We start from the raw sequence: 15,871 nt of genomic DNA, 5'->3' as shown, positions 1-15,871 counted from the left end.
AAATTCAAGCATGTTTCATCTTAAAATGTACACACGTATGAGGCCTCATACACAAGGTTGTTATTCAGTCGCACGTCTCACGTAAAACACATATACTTCCATTGTAATTGACATAGCTGCACATGGACGTTTTACATGCGCCATTTTACATGCATAACTACAATCATTGTGTGATAGGATATTTTAAAAGACAGGTAACAAACAGCACTGTGCCTGAAGACATCCTGTGCAGACACTGACAGAGGACAGAGATCTATCTATCCATCTCTGACAGCTTTCACTACGACGCATGTGTAGTAAGACTCAGGAGTTGTTGGTGACCAAACCAAACCTGAAACAATTGGACTTTGACTTTAAGACATATATTTATCCTTCTCATGCAGTTACATAGCAAACTGAAATGAAACCAGCCAATAGACCCCCAGCATTTAAAAAACAAGTATTTCTCTGCCCTTCTCTTTAGTTCAGCTAACTCACTCACACACACACACACACACACACACACACACACACACACACACACACACACACACACACACACACACACAAAGCCAGGCGATAACTCATCCTGAAACAAAGACAGGCAATGACAGAAAATATTACTCATCCTGAATATTCTACAACCATACAGTATTCAGACAAAAACACACTGACTTAAAATACTCCTTAGCTTGGAAATTCTTCAAACACACGAACATGAGAGATAGGAAAAAACAGAAACAAAAGCACTGAGGTGAGAGACATTTCCATGGCAACCACATTCGTAAGCCTGACTCCACCAATGAGCTGTGACCTTATAGTAAGCCCAGGGATTCACAATACACCTGAGGCCATGATAGTGTTCTAGTAATAGTAATAGTTTCCAGTAATAGTTTTCTGTTACTTTTTGCATTTGATTTCATTTTAATGTATTTCCCCCGTATGTGCAGGTATATTGTGTTTCAAACATATTAAGCATATTCTGTTTTACTCTCAAAAAGGAAGTAATATGATGATCAGTATGTGCCTCTTAACAATTCATAGAATTTGAAGACTGCTGTGACAAACATATCTGTATATATATTATTATTATGTTTTTATTCTACAATACATAAAAACATATATATATATATATATATATATATATATATATATATATATATATATATATATATATATATATTAGGGACGTGCGGTCAGGGGAGGCAGGTGAGGCTCTGCCTCACCTGTCATCATGACAAGTAAAAAACAAATAATGCTAAAATAGAATAAATATTAATATTTCTCTACTGATCTGTGCTATAAATGTAATTTCTGTATGATTCCAATCATTTCAAGCATTTTTATAATCAAAATCGCTGAATTAGCGCATGTCCTGTTCAAACAGAGGAGACACGTGAGGTGAGGCAGCGACGAGCTGTGCCTCACCTCAGACTGAATCTCTCACAAACTGGGTTGAGCTCGTGCCTTTTGCTTTCTCATTGTTTGTCACCACTGTACTATTTGTAGACACTTTTATTATATGTCCTTTCTTTCCATAGAATAGGTAATGTATTTCACGTATGTGTAGAACATATTTAGTGTTGCTGATCTGACAGAAACCGCAGTGAAAAAGCACAGAGGGGCAAACACTACTCTGCCTCAAAGAAGAGGGCGTGTGAGAGCCCACGGGTCGGGTTTATGCTTGGTCTGTCGTTGCTCTTCTTCTACACTTCTCTTCTTCTTATATTTTGCTTTGACCACGAAAATGTAAGATTATATATCCAAGCTTAAAAATGTCTCAAAAAACAAGGAAATATGACCAAATCAACAGCAATTCAATGTCGGACAGGTAAAGTAACCGTTTATGTGTTTGTTGTTCTCTTTATACATCCGTGGTTGTTACACAGATTATAGCGGGATCTCACGATGTTCGGTGGTGACCGCGAGCGCTCCGCTTCTGAAACGCTCCCAGTGTAATCAAATATGTACCATACCTATGTGTGTGTAAATAATGCTGATATGAAAAACAACCAGTAGTCAATGTGCAAGCTGCCAATTGAATGGTGATTTAAGCTTCTCTATTGGGTTCATATATTTGTAAATCTGACTTATGTAGTGTCAGTGCCTCACCAGCCACGAACCTCACCGCACGTCACTGATATATATACATGCATATAATATTCTTCATCAGAAAAGTGTATTTAAAAAACACCCAAAGCAGCTGGATTACTTGTCAATTTAAATTAAGCCATATTTGAGAGTCTGAGTTGGCTGGCCATGTGAAAGGATTTAGTCGTGCAGAAGACAAACCAGGCAGACTGTTGTGATAAGGGATTAGATGGTAGAGAGCTGTGGAAATGGTCATTGGCATGAATGACTCATTGGCTGGATGGTGAGCAAAGCAGATGAGAAAAGAGCAGAAGATAACTCCTTAAATATGACAGGCATCTCATTCCTTTTGTCTTTGTTAAGCCTGACATTGTCCAAGCTGGTGTCAACACTTGGCTGTTGATACTATTGCTTTTTATTTATTCTGTATCAAAAAACACTGGTGCAATACAGACATAAATTCCCATCAGAGACAGATTCAAGAAATGCTCTATTCACCAGCACATAATGTAATGGAGGTCAGGACTTTGGGTCACCATCAAGTGGCAGTATTTATTTCATTGAATGAACATATTTTTTTTCTGTATAATATTAAATCTGTCATCTCTATAAAAAAGTGTATTAGGCCTGTGAAGGAAATTTAATGGAGGTCCTTTTTAATATTTGAGCAAACGTAACTGCAGAGTAAATAAAGTGAGTGCATTTAAATACCAGCAGTAGGTATTAATGAGTCAATTACCATTTAAGGTACTAAGGTACTATTCATGAAACAATAATCCCTTCGTATTACTGCTGTCAGGTCAAATAGAAAAATGCTGCTCAGCTAGCTGCCACCACCACTGCTGCGGCGGGTGCCAATGCACATCACAGCCGTCATCAACCTCTGGGCTCCATTTCTTCATTGTTACCCACAGGGGTCCGCATTGATCTCACTCTGCTCTCACTTCTGTTGTCTTTAATCTATGCTTTGCAGGGAGCGAAACAAAATATTTAGCCACAACACAACACTAAATCTATACTCTCCTTCCTCCCCAATTAAAATACTCTTCATCTGTGAGATGGCTGTGCAATGCATTGAATGTGCAAAATACTAAAAGAACAGATGAGTGAATCCAGCTAAAAGCCACTACAGTACCGTGTATTGGTTTCCCTTTTTTGCATCTATATTACCAGAGGAAGAGATGATAAAGATAAAGAAACTGTTTGGTTGGAGAAGGTTTAGTTTTAACTACCTGTCAATAAGAATAAGTCTAAATATGTAATATAATGCTCTGAATCGTCTCTTGTTGCTCTAAACCGGAATCACAATGAGGCTCTGATGCATTATGTCCTTGACACACAAAACAGACATAAAACACACACTCATGTCCAGCACAAAGGCCACCACTGACATCACCACAACTCATAATAATTTACAATGTAATTATCACCAGGGCTCCGTATGGGTCGCTGTCTTACCTTACATGAGCATCATGTACGTGACAACGTGACAGCGTGACGCACATGGTTACCAGCAAACATCGCTGCCTGGTTGCCATGGCCGGCAGTCACAAAGCCAAGCTTCCAGTAGCTTCCTGTATCTCTGTCTCCTCTCTTTTTCTTCAAGTCGTTTTTTTCTTCCCCCTTTTTCTCTTCTGTTGAAAAAGGGGGAAGCCTCAACAATTCTCTTTTTTTTTCCAGCCTTCTGGTCAATAGTGTTTATCCCCACTTATAAAATGTTTTACATCCTCCATTTGTTATAACTTATGCCATGCTATTGTCTCTTTTTTATCATCTATAGTGTTAATTTGTGCATCTGTTTCTGTGTTCTGCCCCTTACCTGTGTCTATCTTTGTGTCTCAGTGATGGCTTCCAACCAGGGCGTTTGGCCTATTTTCGTCTTGTCTGAGTTTGTCTCCCACAAACAACAGCCGCTAAATGGGCCACTTGGGATATTACTTCCTTCTCTTAAGTTCTTTCTTTGAGGTGTTTTTTATTCTGTCTGAATTGAAACAGCACTTAGTATAACAATGATCTGAAACACTATGGCTTGTATACTTCTAATATAATTTTGGACCAGAGCCAAAGCTCTTTATCCTTATCCATCTATGTATTTTATACACCATCTTATCCTGTGTAAGGTTTTAAAGGGCTTATAAACAAACAACACATTCACACCTGCAGGCAATTTAGAGATCTGACAATCATTTGGAGCCCCCTTTCCAGCACCGTGGTGTACACTTTCCCTAGAGGCTGAGCTGTGCGATACCCTGATAATTTGAGCCCACCCTCCAGTCCTCTTTTAAAAGTCAGGAACCCCTGGGATAGTAGGACTTTATTGTATTAGCAAAGCCGGAATAATGACATCACAGACTTCAGCCTAAGTCTACTGTAGCAGTCTGTGTAGATAATCAGTGTCTCAGGAAAAATCTCATCCAGCTATGGTGCCTTGTTACTGCGGAGCTTGGACCATCTCAGGATCTGCCATTAGAGAAATGGGCAAGCCTCAGTTGTAGCAGCATGTGACAGTCCGCTTCACAAACTCTTCCTTCATCTGCCTGACAATTTCACTATTCAATGTCATCAATTTCCCAATATCTGCTGAGAAGAACTTGGGCAACAACTTCCCTCTCTCCTTCCTAAGTCCTTCTGCAAGGCCTCTCCAAACACCCTTCCACACCCTTTTCACAAGTTTTTGTTTCCCCAAGAACAGAAGTCGCAGTCATTCAGGGCTCCTGAAATCTTTCTTCTCATTGAGGAAACCACTGGACTCCTTCAGCCTGATATCCTTCCGAGGTTTCTCAGGTTTTCACTACAACAAGCACCAACCAGCTGCAACTCCAAGCATCCACATCCCCAACTGAATAGAATTCCATGTCCCAAACCTCCTGCTGGACACAGAAAACAATCGTTTAAGCTTTAAAGGCAGATGTTCTGAGTTTGTCTTTAACGTCTCTCTGAAGGATCATCTTCCACCACGTGACAACCTACCTAATGTTTCAACACTGTGTTCCTTGCACAAAAGCCAATACCACTCTGGTTCGTCGTACTAAGAATGTTTCACAGTGCCGAGGAAATGTTCACCATGGTGCTGTTTGAACAATAATATTAATGCAAACAAGATATGAGCACACATTAATCTACAAGAGTCTAGGCCAAATAATCAAATTAGAAGCTGTGGACTTTTGCTTGGTTGATAATGTGGAACCTTGTTGGAGGTTCCACATTATCCTGTGTCATGGACCAGTGACATCACTGGTGACACCAATGTAAAGGGATCTATGTGTGTTTGCGTGCAATTCCTGTGTCCCGGGGGTGGCTCCTCTTTCTATGCAACCATTGTGTAGCCCTGTCCCACAGAGCCTTAAGGGTATGACGGTAGAATCACATTCACACCCCCTGCAGGTGCACACACACACAAACCGTACTGTCTGCAACCTGAGTCTAGGAATCAGATTCCAGCCTCTGTTCTATACACACACAGACACACTAGTCTCTCTGCCAAACACACACAGGGGCCTCCATCTCACATTAGGCCTGAGAAGCATTGACAGAGAGCCATATAATTCATATGACACCAGCACCACATGGGAGCAGACTAGAAGGAAACCTACGTCATACTGGTTTACAAGACAGGCCAGTCTTTTGGCAGCTTCGGCACACAGGAGAACAGACCTCTTTCTCTCCTTCAACCCCTCCTCTGCTCTGCTTGTTCTCCACCTCTCCATGCCTCATACTCTTTCTGCACTCTCATCCACTCTTCTCTCTCTGTCACTCCATCATCTACCCTGTCCTCTCACCTTACCATCCAGGTCTCCTGCTGTATTATTTAATAGGAAAGAGTGCTTGATGTTTGTGCAACTTTTAAGTGACGCTACACAACAGAAAGAAAGAGTAAACGTGCCACTTAAGGCCAAAAGTTGAGAGCAATAGAAGAAGAAGCCTTCGACATGTGATCAAGAGAAGAATTTTACCATGGCACCCTGTTTTACTGAAAATCACTTGCATGAATCATTGGCTCTAATCATGGTTTGCTCACAGTGTGGCACATCACAGGTGTCTCAACCATATGGCAAGTCGGCATTCACACCTAGTCATCCTCAAGAGGAGAGAGGATGAGCCCAATGAGACCAATGGTGGAGCAACTCTATGTAGGCGAGGATTGTATCACTTCTTTGCTGCCGCCTGTAAGTCTGTATACTTTGCACAAGCATCCCGACAGCCTTCTGACAAAACCCAGCCTCAAAGACTTACAAAGCCCTACACAACAAGGAATCAGTGGTCTGAAGGGATGAGAGAAGGGATGGGAAAAGAAAGGGGATGGGAGGGAGACAGAAAGCAATGAAAAGGAGAGACAAAAGAGAATGAATATACAGAGCTGAAATGTGATAGTAAGCAAATGAAAAAAAGCCAAAGAGCTCCCAATAAGCAAAACGATCAAACGGATTTGAAAAAAGAACCATGCACTGTCTTCCGCAAAGCTCGCCCAGCTGAGTCACTCACTGCAGAGCAACAACAGAGCTGAGCCACCTCTGGTCTGCCCTGCATTCATTTCACAGCTCAGGCTCTGATAAATTATCAAACAAGCACAGTCACAGTCACTATAGCAGCTGTGAGGCTCGCACCAACACCACAGTCTAACTAAGCCAAAATTCATACAGTAGCAGGCACATGCTAATGCGTCACACTGCATCAGCATGTCGCAGAGCTGACTGGGGCACATTTCTATGCTTGTACACAAACTTTGAAAGGATTTATTTTGACAAAGTTTATTTTTAGGGCATCAACTTTCAATAATAAAACATTAATAGTAAGCCTAACCTTCTTCTCTGGAAAGCTACATCAAAAGGCTTTCAGTGGTATGCAACATAGAAATTCCTAGTGGTGCTGGTGATTATATTTTATAGCACATGGACTGCAGTAGAAGATTAAAAGATTCCTGTCACTCGTAATCTACTTGTAACACACAGCATTCACACGCTAACAGATACAAAGCTATGAGGGATAACAGACACAAATAATTTGTGACTTTCACTCATTTAATGATGCCACGGGCTCTAATGAATTAATCGACATGTGCAGCCACTCAGTGACTGTACGGTTCCGACAACAGCACTTGACATAACAGCTGCATAACGAGGCTGAATGTATGCACTCGCTGTCCTTTAAAATCCATAGTGCAGTGGGGTAGACGGTGTAATGTATTTCTCAGACCAGTGTTGTGCCATGATGCAGCAGACTCCATCACACAAAAAGCTATTTAAATGGCTGTGACTATGCAAGTGCTCTTTTCTCTGTAGCCTCTGAGCTTTAATAAGCCACGGAGATAACCTAGTGCTAGATTAACGACCCAAACCGCCAAACTCCTGCCAAGGGACTCGCAGTGTGTAAGACAATAAACACTCGACATTAATACCCACATAACTACAGTGGCACTACCTACTATGCCTAAACACTACAAATCAAGCCCTCTTCACGCTTGGTTTGTTCCACTTGAGCAAAGGGAAGAGGCACAACCAGTAAAGAGAATTGCATGAGTGCTTTTAATGCAGATCAGCAGGGACCAAAAACATGCATTGTCACTCTAGAACAGCTTTCACATCTTAAAAAGTCTTGTTTTGTGTTTAAATTGTTTTCAGTGTCTCGCTGTAGAGGATAAATTTGGAGTAAGTGACAAAAGTGGATGTATTAAAAAAAGATGTAACTAATGTACCAAGGTTGGGAAGCTGAAAACAATTTATCCAAGTGGCAGGGGCACTCTGTCACTCTCTCACCGTCACCTGTGTCCACGACATCAGGGGTAAAGAGAAAAGGGACGTTAGGTCGAAAATGGTCTTCATCTGCTGCAGGGGTGTTTGATTTGATTTATCTAAATGTGGACCTCTAAAAGGCTACCTTTCACAAGCCGAAAAAGAAAAGGTCCACCAGCACTCAATTGGATTTAAAAGCAAGAAATGTAATAACAGCCATAATATCAGAAAGGTGGCTTGTTGGGGGAAAACTGGAGTAAATCAGAGCTATTAGCCTGTTAGAGAACATCACATGGGCCAAAATGAGGCAAACTAAATGTCAATTCTGTGTTGTGAGTTCTATATTATGGAATAAAACTGACAAAAAGAAGAAGAAGAATGTAGTAGAGTTAGATGAGAGTGGAGGAAGAAAATCATTGACATGACACTGCTAGAGCTGGGTATGCCACAGCCATACTTTTGAAACATTTTGGTGGTATCTTGGCACGCCGAACCGCCAACTCTGTCAAATTTACACACCACAGACTGTATGGGTTGTAGCTTCAGCTGTAGTGGGCCAATTACATATCATTAAATTGAAGAACGCTTGCAGTGATTGACTGAGGATAACCATACAGATAGTACTTGGTACTAGGTTATTTCTGTTGATCGATACCCAGTCCTAACTGCAAACCTTCATACTGTACACCGTACGTGTGCATATAAGATCATTTTGGCCTTTTGCAACCTGGGTCTCATTTTCACAGTTTTTGCCTTCATTCCTGACAGTAATAATGGTTTGAGTGCAATAAGACGAGCAGAGGCATTTGTGGGAAAGTCCGTATCACTGTGTGTACAATTGCCTTCTCTGTTGTCACTTTCAGACATCAGGTGGTTGCCGTCTGACCTCTTGTTTCTTTCCCCTTCTGGCTTCGTTCTAGCGATGTTGCTGTGTTACAAGGTCTTTGCAATTACTTTGATGAGTAAAATGTTAGCAGAACCAATATAAATGATGAACTACAAAAATAAGACCCAAGATGTAGTAATTGTCCTAATAAATATATGAGTGTATGATCATCATTTTTAAAAACGCATCTGATCTTGTGAGAACAATATTAGGACATTTAATGGCAGGTAGGATTCATTTAAGTAGAAGCCTATTTATAAACAGCATATCATGCCAACCATGTCTTCGTGTGACTTGTGTGGCGTCATATCAAGAACACATCACATGAGTCACTGTTACTGCATGTGGTTGGCAGGCTTCTTTTTGCACATGCATATCAGACGAGACAGAATCTTGGTTTAGAAATGTTCCACGCTGGTGTTGGAGCATAAGAAGTATGGACACCAGCAAAGGCGGTCTAACTGTCTGCCATCTCAACTGTTTACCAGATCCAAGTACATGTCACTATTTTAAGCAGGATGATTTCAGCACAAACCTAGACTGAAAAACCTGAGCTAGAGGCTAAACGGATGCACTACTGTCTGCTGCTGCCCCAGATCCAGCTACCCAGCCTGGTTGAGTGGTTTGTGATGACAGATGGAGTCAGAGAGAGAGAGAGAGAGAGAGAGAGACATAACCCCTCTGGGACATATTTAGGTGATCAAAATGACAACAGTAAACAAGTCTGTAATTAAAAGCTCATCTCTTTTTGTCTCCCTGGTGGCAGGAAGTGGATTGCTTTCTCCACAAGTCAGGATGATTTACTCCAAGAGCTACAAAGCCACTAACATTTTCAGCTATTCATAGCAGATGAGAGGAAGTCTACATCAACCGCTGTTCTAAATTTGTCTGCTGCGCTTCAGATCAATTCCTGCGAGATTCTCAGCTGCTGATTAGCGATTGTCTTCTGTTGTCATGATGTGGGCTACAGTGTCACAAGTTGAGTTTGAACTTCACGAGGAAGTGAGTTTGATTAGAAACCCTTCAACTGTGGCAAAATGACAACGGGATAATTTCATTATCGCTGCGGTCGGCATCATCACCGTCATCACCCTCACCACCATGACCCTCTTCAATGACCTCAAATAATTACTGTCATTGTCATTATTAACCCTCATTACACCCATTAAGGCTGCTCATATTCAATGGCATGTATCATTTGCGTCCTCTCCGGTTTCATCACCCTCAACAATCGCTGCATGTTGATGAGTTAGAGGTGCGAGAAGAGTCAGTGAGATAACTGTGTTTGTGGGAACCAACCAGTGTGTGTGCGCTACTGTGTTCCAGAGGGGTCTGTTGTTTTCGCTCAACACTCTCTGCCTGGACTCCTCACAAGGAGCACCACAAGGACATTGGCAGATGGCAAGTGTTGGCAGGGGCTCGTTACCCAGTTGCCGTACACCGACTGCCAGCAGGCAGAGCAGCCCACAGCCACAGGGAGGCTTTTTGGGCCATACACACTTGACACAAGGTGCTGGCAGACAGTTCAACCTTAAACGCACTGCAGGAGCACTTATAAATACATGCAGGCACACAATAGTTACTACACACGCAGACCCGTAGCCCAGATTGTGAGGTAGCCAAGACTCGCTGTGTTATAATTCATTTTGGGCCTGGTGTGACTTTTCTAGGCCGGTGGTTGTAAAAGTGGAGTCTGGGATCCCCCCGGGGTGAATGAGAGAGAGAGAGAGAGGGGTTCTCCAACAAAACGAGGAATACTCTACTTAATATAAGTCAATTATCTCTCAAGAATATCTCAAGTAATAGTGATCATGTCTGTCCGAGTTATATTTTTTTCTTCTTCTGCTATTTTCTTTCTTTCTTACACTTGTATGTTTTTTCATGAATACAAAGTAATGAAACTGACAGCCTTTTCAGTGAAATTACTTTCTTTTTCCTGTCATGATTTCAAAGTGCATGCAGCAACAGCCCTTAGGTATCCAACCGGACACAGACAGGTTACCGCGAGGCAAAGGATCATGGGAGTAAAGTTTAAAACATTTTTTTTTTTGAATTATTAGTTAGAAAAAATCTTATTTTTTAAAATGTTTGCTTCCATGTATATGAAAGGACCCAAAGTGAGCACTGTAATGACTATTTAATAACTATAAGCATATTATTTTAATTTGCATAGGATGGATCTGTCCCAAGTTTTTTAATCCATGTAAGCAGTTGATCACTCTAACCGTGATCATCATAGGCGGTTTCCACTAATCCACAAGCCAAAAACAAATGTCCCCATCAAGTGGGACATCATGTCCTAATACAGGATTGTTTTGAGGTCTGCAGCTTGAAATATAAATATTTGAGCAAGGTACCTCAAAATTCAGTTTTTTCAATCATTAGTCATTTTTATGTAAAACCTTTAGAATCACAATTCATTCAGGTGTACTTGATAGGTATGAGAAAAACAATAAATAATTCCTGAGACTTAAAATGGCCCATTCTGATGTCCAGTCAATCACCTTGTTGCTTTGGAAACAGTAACTAGGGCCCTTTTGTTTGGACATGAGGAAGAAGGGCCAGACCAAGAGCCAATTCAATTTCCTGATGATCAAAGAGTCAGAGGATTGCTACTGAGGGGAAGGCGGAAGGAAATTGTGTGTGTGTGTGTGTCTGTCTGTCTGTCTGTCTGTCTGTGTGTGTGTGTGTGTGTGTGTGTGTGTGTGTGTGTGTGTGTGTGTGTGTGTGTGTGTGTGTGTGGATGTGTGTGTGCAGCTTTAACAAGAGAATGAATACCTTAGCGAGACGTATTTGGATTCCAATTAATTTCCGATTAGCTTCCTGGATTTGTATCAGCAAGTTTGTAAATCCATGTACTTGTTGCTTGACAGTCCAGTTCACCAGCATGTTTGTTGTTCAAGTTGATTTCGTTAATGCTTATTTACTTCATCTGGAGTGAAATCATACCTGCACACACAAACCAATGAACTTCAAGACGAGCATCTTGTGCTGTTGAATAACAAACTGGGACCAAAATAGTCACACGTGCGATGGAAGATGAGTTCCTGCGAAGTGCACACATTGATAAGTAAGGCAAAACTCAGGCTTTCAACTGAGTACATTCACACTAAGTGATTTACAAAAGCTGTAACACACACAGCAAACTGAGAGAAATGATTCAGATGATTGAGTGAATGTAGCCTGACAGAGAAAATACTGGAGTTCTAGCAGCCGGGGGTTTGAAAAGCTGAATACTGCACTGTGGAAATTTGGTGGAATTTGGTGGACTGCTAAAACTCTGAAGTGTTCAATTCAATTTTAAACGACTCATCTTTAGAGAGGAGCTACAGGGCAGCCACGGGCTAGCGCAACTGTAGTGTAGTAGTTACACATGCAGACTGAGTTAAGGTGATTTTCTTAAGAGAAGATTAGCAGACATAAGGTTTGAAAGGAAAGGAAGCCTACCATCATCATCATGCTAATTCCAAGCTCAGTTGATTTAAATGGTTTTGGAGATGAGGAAAAATTTACTCGGAGTGACCCTCTCTGACTGTTTAATGGGATAAAAGCTGTTCAAGTTGATGCTATTTGAGGACAATTGTTAGCCTTTTCTGCAAAGATATTGAACCAATCGAATTACAATACAGACAGAACAATTCGTTAACTTAAATTTGTAAAGTGTCTTTGGGTACTTAGAAAAGCACTATATAAAACAAAAGTATTATTATTATTATTATTATATTAAATTGTTTCTTTATAACAATTTTGCTCATATAAGTTTACAAGTAAAAACAAAGAACCTGTCTTTACAAACAGTATAAAACCTCCGATATTAAAAACATAACACCCACTACTGGGAAGGGTACACATAGAAGCCATGAAACACTATACCTGCCAACCTGTTATCACGACACATTACCTACTAACCCTTTGTCCATCTCACCCCCATCACCCCACATACATACACACACACACACACACACACACGCAGACACTCATGCTAAACCCCACGGTTCCTGCTCAGGTTGTTACCATGGGGACAGAGCAGTAGCAGTCTCCGTGGACAGAATAAAATAAAAGAGGGTCCCACTCTCTGCATTTCACCGTTGTGAGGGCGCGCACGCACACAAACACACACACACACACACACAAATTCATCCACATCTGTTGCCCTGACAAACACAAAAACACTCACAGAGCTGACACACACAACGATGCTGTTCAGTGATTATTCCCTCAGGGGCAAGAAGGTTCACCATGATGACTGTGAACAGTGTGGAAACCATCCGTCTTCTCAGCTTCATCCCATTTTTGCCTCCTTGGTGATCACACATGTCACACTGAGAGACAGTGGTGGTGGGGGGGCGATGGGTGATGGAGAGAGGGGGAGTGTGTGTGCGTTCATGTTTGCAGGAGGGGAAAGAGAGTTTCTGTTATGGAAAATTTACTTAATTTTATGGCATTATGCTCCACCCCAAATCCCGGAGGACAAACACACAGTGACAAGGTGGTTAGTGTTTGAACAGTGTATAAGCCCTGTGTGTCGCAACTAAGGCTCCATACAAGACCATTGACGACCACCCATGTCTGATTTTATGCCTCATTACCCTTGCACGCTATATATAGATAGATAGATAGATAGATAGATAGATAGCTAGATAGATAGATAGATAGATAGATACTAACTTTATTGATCCCGCGAGGGGAAATTATTTTGGTACAAGCAGCAATAGGTTCCAGAGCAGCAATAGGTTACAGGTATAAAAATCTTAATATTATATATAAAGGAAAAAGAAAAAGAAAAATACAAGAAAAATACACATATATATATATATATATATATATATATATATATATATACATATATATATATATATATACATACACATACACACACACACACACACACACTCTGCTTGATGTGTGTTCAAATATGCTGGCAAATACATACAGATGAGGAGGAATAGGACAGGAGAAGGACACAGATCTTCTGATACAAATTCTGATACAAACCAATAATCTGATACCAGTACTCATGAAATTGAGATCGAGTGATTTGTGTACTGTACATGGAATCACAAGACTTTCAACCACGAGATCCTTTGTGACGTTTTTCTTCAAACTAACTAAGTGGTTTTGTTGCCTAAAACTTACATTAGTCGTGCTGAGCGTCACATGTACACGAATCAATAGATTCAATAGATTACATTTTCATGACTATTCACAAACTGCCGGGAGAGTTGTTTATTTTCTTAAGATTGAAATCTCCTGAACTTATGGGATCTTTGTTCTATAATGTTTCACGAGTGTTATTAGTACATGAAAGGAGTGAGCAAAGTAATTATTGTAATATTAATAAGAATATTTTCTGATATGTATAGATATCAAAATTCTGTAAAATCTAAATGTTGTTCAAAGCAATAAACTCTGTTCCACTATTAGGCATTACATGAGACTTTGTGTGAATGAACCCACCCAACCTCATTGTTTCATATTGGTGACAAAAAAAACAACTATTTCTGGTGGATGAGTCCCATCTGGCCAACACCTTATCTGTTTAATATTATATATATTTGTTTTCATCAGAGGAGCAATTACCAATTCAGAGAATCTGACCGCTGCATCGGAAGCAAAGGAATATGTAATAGTAAGCATGCAAACCAGTAAACACTCTGGAACATCTCACCTATTAATTTGGGCAGAATAAAACATCGGGAGGCTGCTTTGTCAAACACACACACACACACACACACACACACACACACACACACACACACCATACCCACTGACACAAGTAATTAGGGAACATTATGGACAAAGTAAATTGTACCAATGCCTAAAGAAGGTGTGCACACATGCTTGTCTTTATTTAATGTAGCAGCACGCACACCTCTCCCGCTGGTAATGCTGCACCCCCACGACTTTACGTCATCCAAATCCCAGCACCATCCTGCATCACTGCTGACAGAGGATGCAAATTCTCCTAACATTACACAAAAACTCATGCAAAGAGAGATACAGAGAAAGAAAAACACAGGGAGCCCAAACAACCCAAAAATAACTGGTAACCAGAAAAATAAAACCTACCAGGGGGATCATATACTTCATTCACACATGTCAATTGGGCTCTTTCCTGTGAGGATCCAGATAAATAATGCTCTACTACACACACACACACACACACACACACACACACACACACACACACACATTAGACTATTTGAATGTGAAGGCGAGCACTGGGTCCCCTCAAGCAGGTCTGAGAGGAGAAAAAAAGTGTTTTCATTCTGTGCTTGCTTAGTTAGCCTTTCCAGCCCGTTATCACCACTCTGCTTGCCTTGCTTCCAGCTTGCTGCCAGGGCACGGCCACCGTGCACAGCCATTAACACAATTTAACACAACTAAATTACTCTGCAGTGTCCTACACACAACCTTGCATGTCCTTTCTGTTAATCTTACAGGTTAGCTTCTACAAACAGCTTTAATTTGTTTGACCTGATAACGGACGGCCTATTTATTCATTATTTACTCATCTAAGTTTCCCACAAGATGACATTGTATCACACTGTTAGTGAATAAAAAGATTTACTGTCTCTGGGACAAAAACTGGACTGTTGACAAGCAGCATTACGGTGCCTCAAAATGTCACATTTCAGTTTAGGGAGCGTTAACTGTAAAGAGACGAGGAGGTTTATTTGGTGTGCTAATAGAAGTGGTAAAATGGAAGAAAGAGTCAAGGAGAAACAACTAGTGGGCTAAAAGAGACAAGAATGTAGACCTACAGGGACAGCAAATATGATATGAGTTCAAGTACACGCACCTCACTAGTGACCTCAAAAACAATTAGTCATTTGCAAGGCAAATTAAAGGAAAGCAGGCTGATCCCTGATGTATATATAGATTGCACGCTCCAGTTCTTCAGTGAGAGCACTAATGCATGAATTTTGGCAATGAGCAAAATTAAAGAAAATCTTTGATTTTTAAAATGTAAGGACTGGAGAAGGTCTACAAGTGGTGCAATGGTTCAGATTCAGGACCAGAGCAACACACTAAAGACACATAAATTTATTACTAAGGGATTGCCTCCACACAGCTCTCAACATGGTGATGGCTGAGCCAGCAGCTAGCAGCGGTGTTAGCGGTGCTAACAGGCTAACAGTGTAAACAATGACAACGGAACGCTGTCTGTCGGGCTGGCGTTGTC

General features: G+C 40.9%; 1 protein-coding gene across 3 annotated transcripts in view; it reads right to left on the bottom strand.

Moving 5' to 3' along the window:
• pde4ba (phosphodiesterase 4B, cAMP-specific a) overlaps nt 1–15,871 on the bottom strand; it is a 165,667-nt gene that overhangs the window by 78,514 nt on the left and 71,282 nt on the right. Inside the window, exon 1 of one of the 3 annotated variants that reach the window (XM_068707610.1) lies at nt 3,529–3,609. The exons of the other annotated variants lie outside the window; for them this stretch is intronic. Coding sequence (XP_068563711.1) covers nt 3,529–3,608 — 80 coding nt within the window. The 5' untranslated portion in view covers nt 3,609. Of the gene's footprint in view, nt 1–3,528; nt 3,610–15,871 lie in introns of those variants that run through there. 3 annotated transcript variants of the gene reach the window in all.

This window comes from Cebidichthys violaceus, unplaced genomic scaffold (genome assembly GCF_023349555.1).
Source record: "Cebidichthys violaceus isolate CVI_PGR_0920_01 unplaced genomic scaffold, fCebVio1.0.p SCAF_13, whole genome shotgun sequence".
NCBI lineage: Eukaryota > Metazoa > Chordata > Actinopteri > Perciformes > Stichaeidae > Cebidichthys > Cebidichthys violaceus.
Note: the sequence above shows the minus strand (reverse complement) of the source record. Positions and strands in the feature narration are given on the sequence as shown.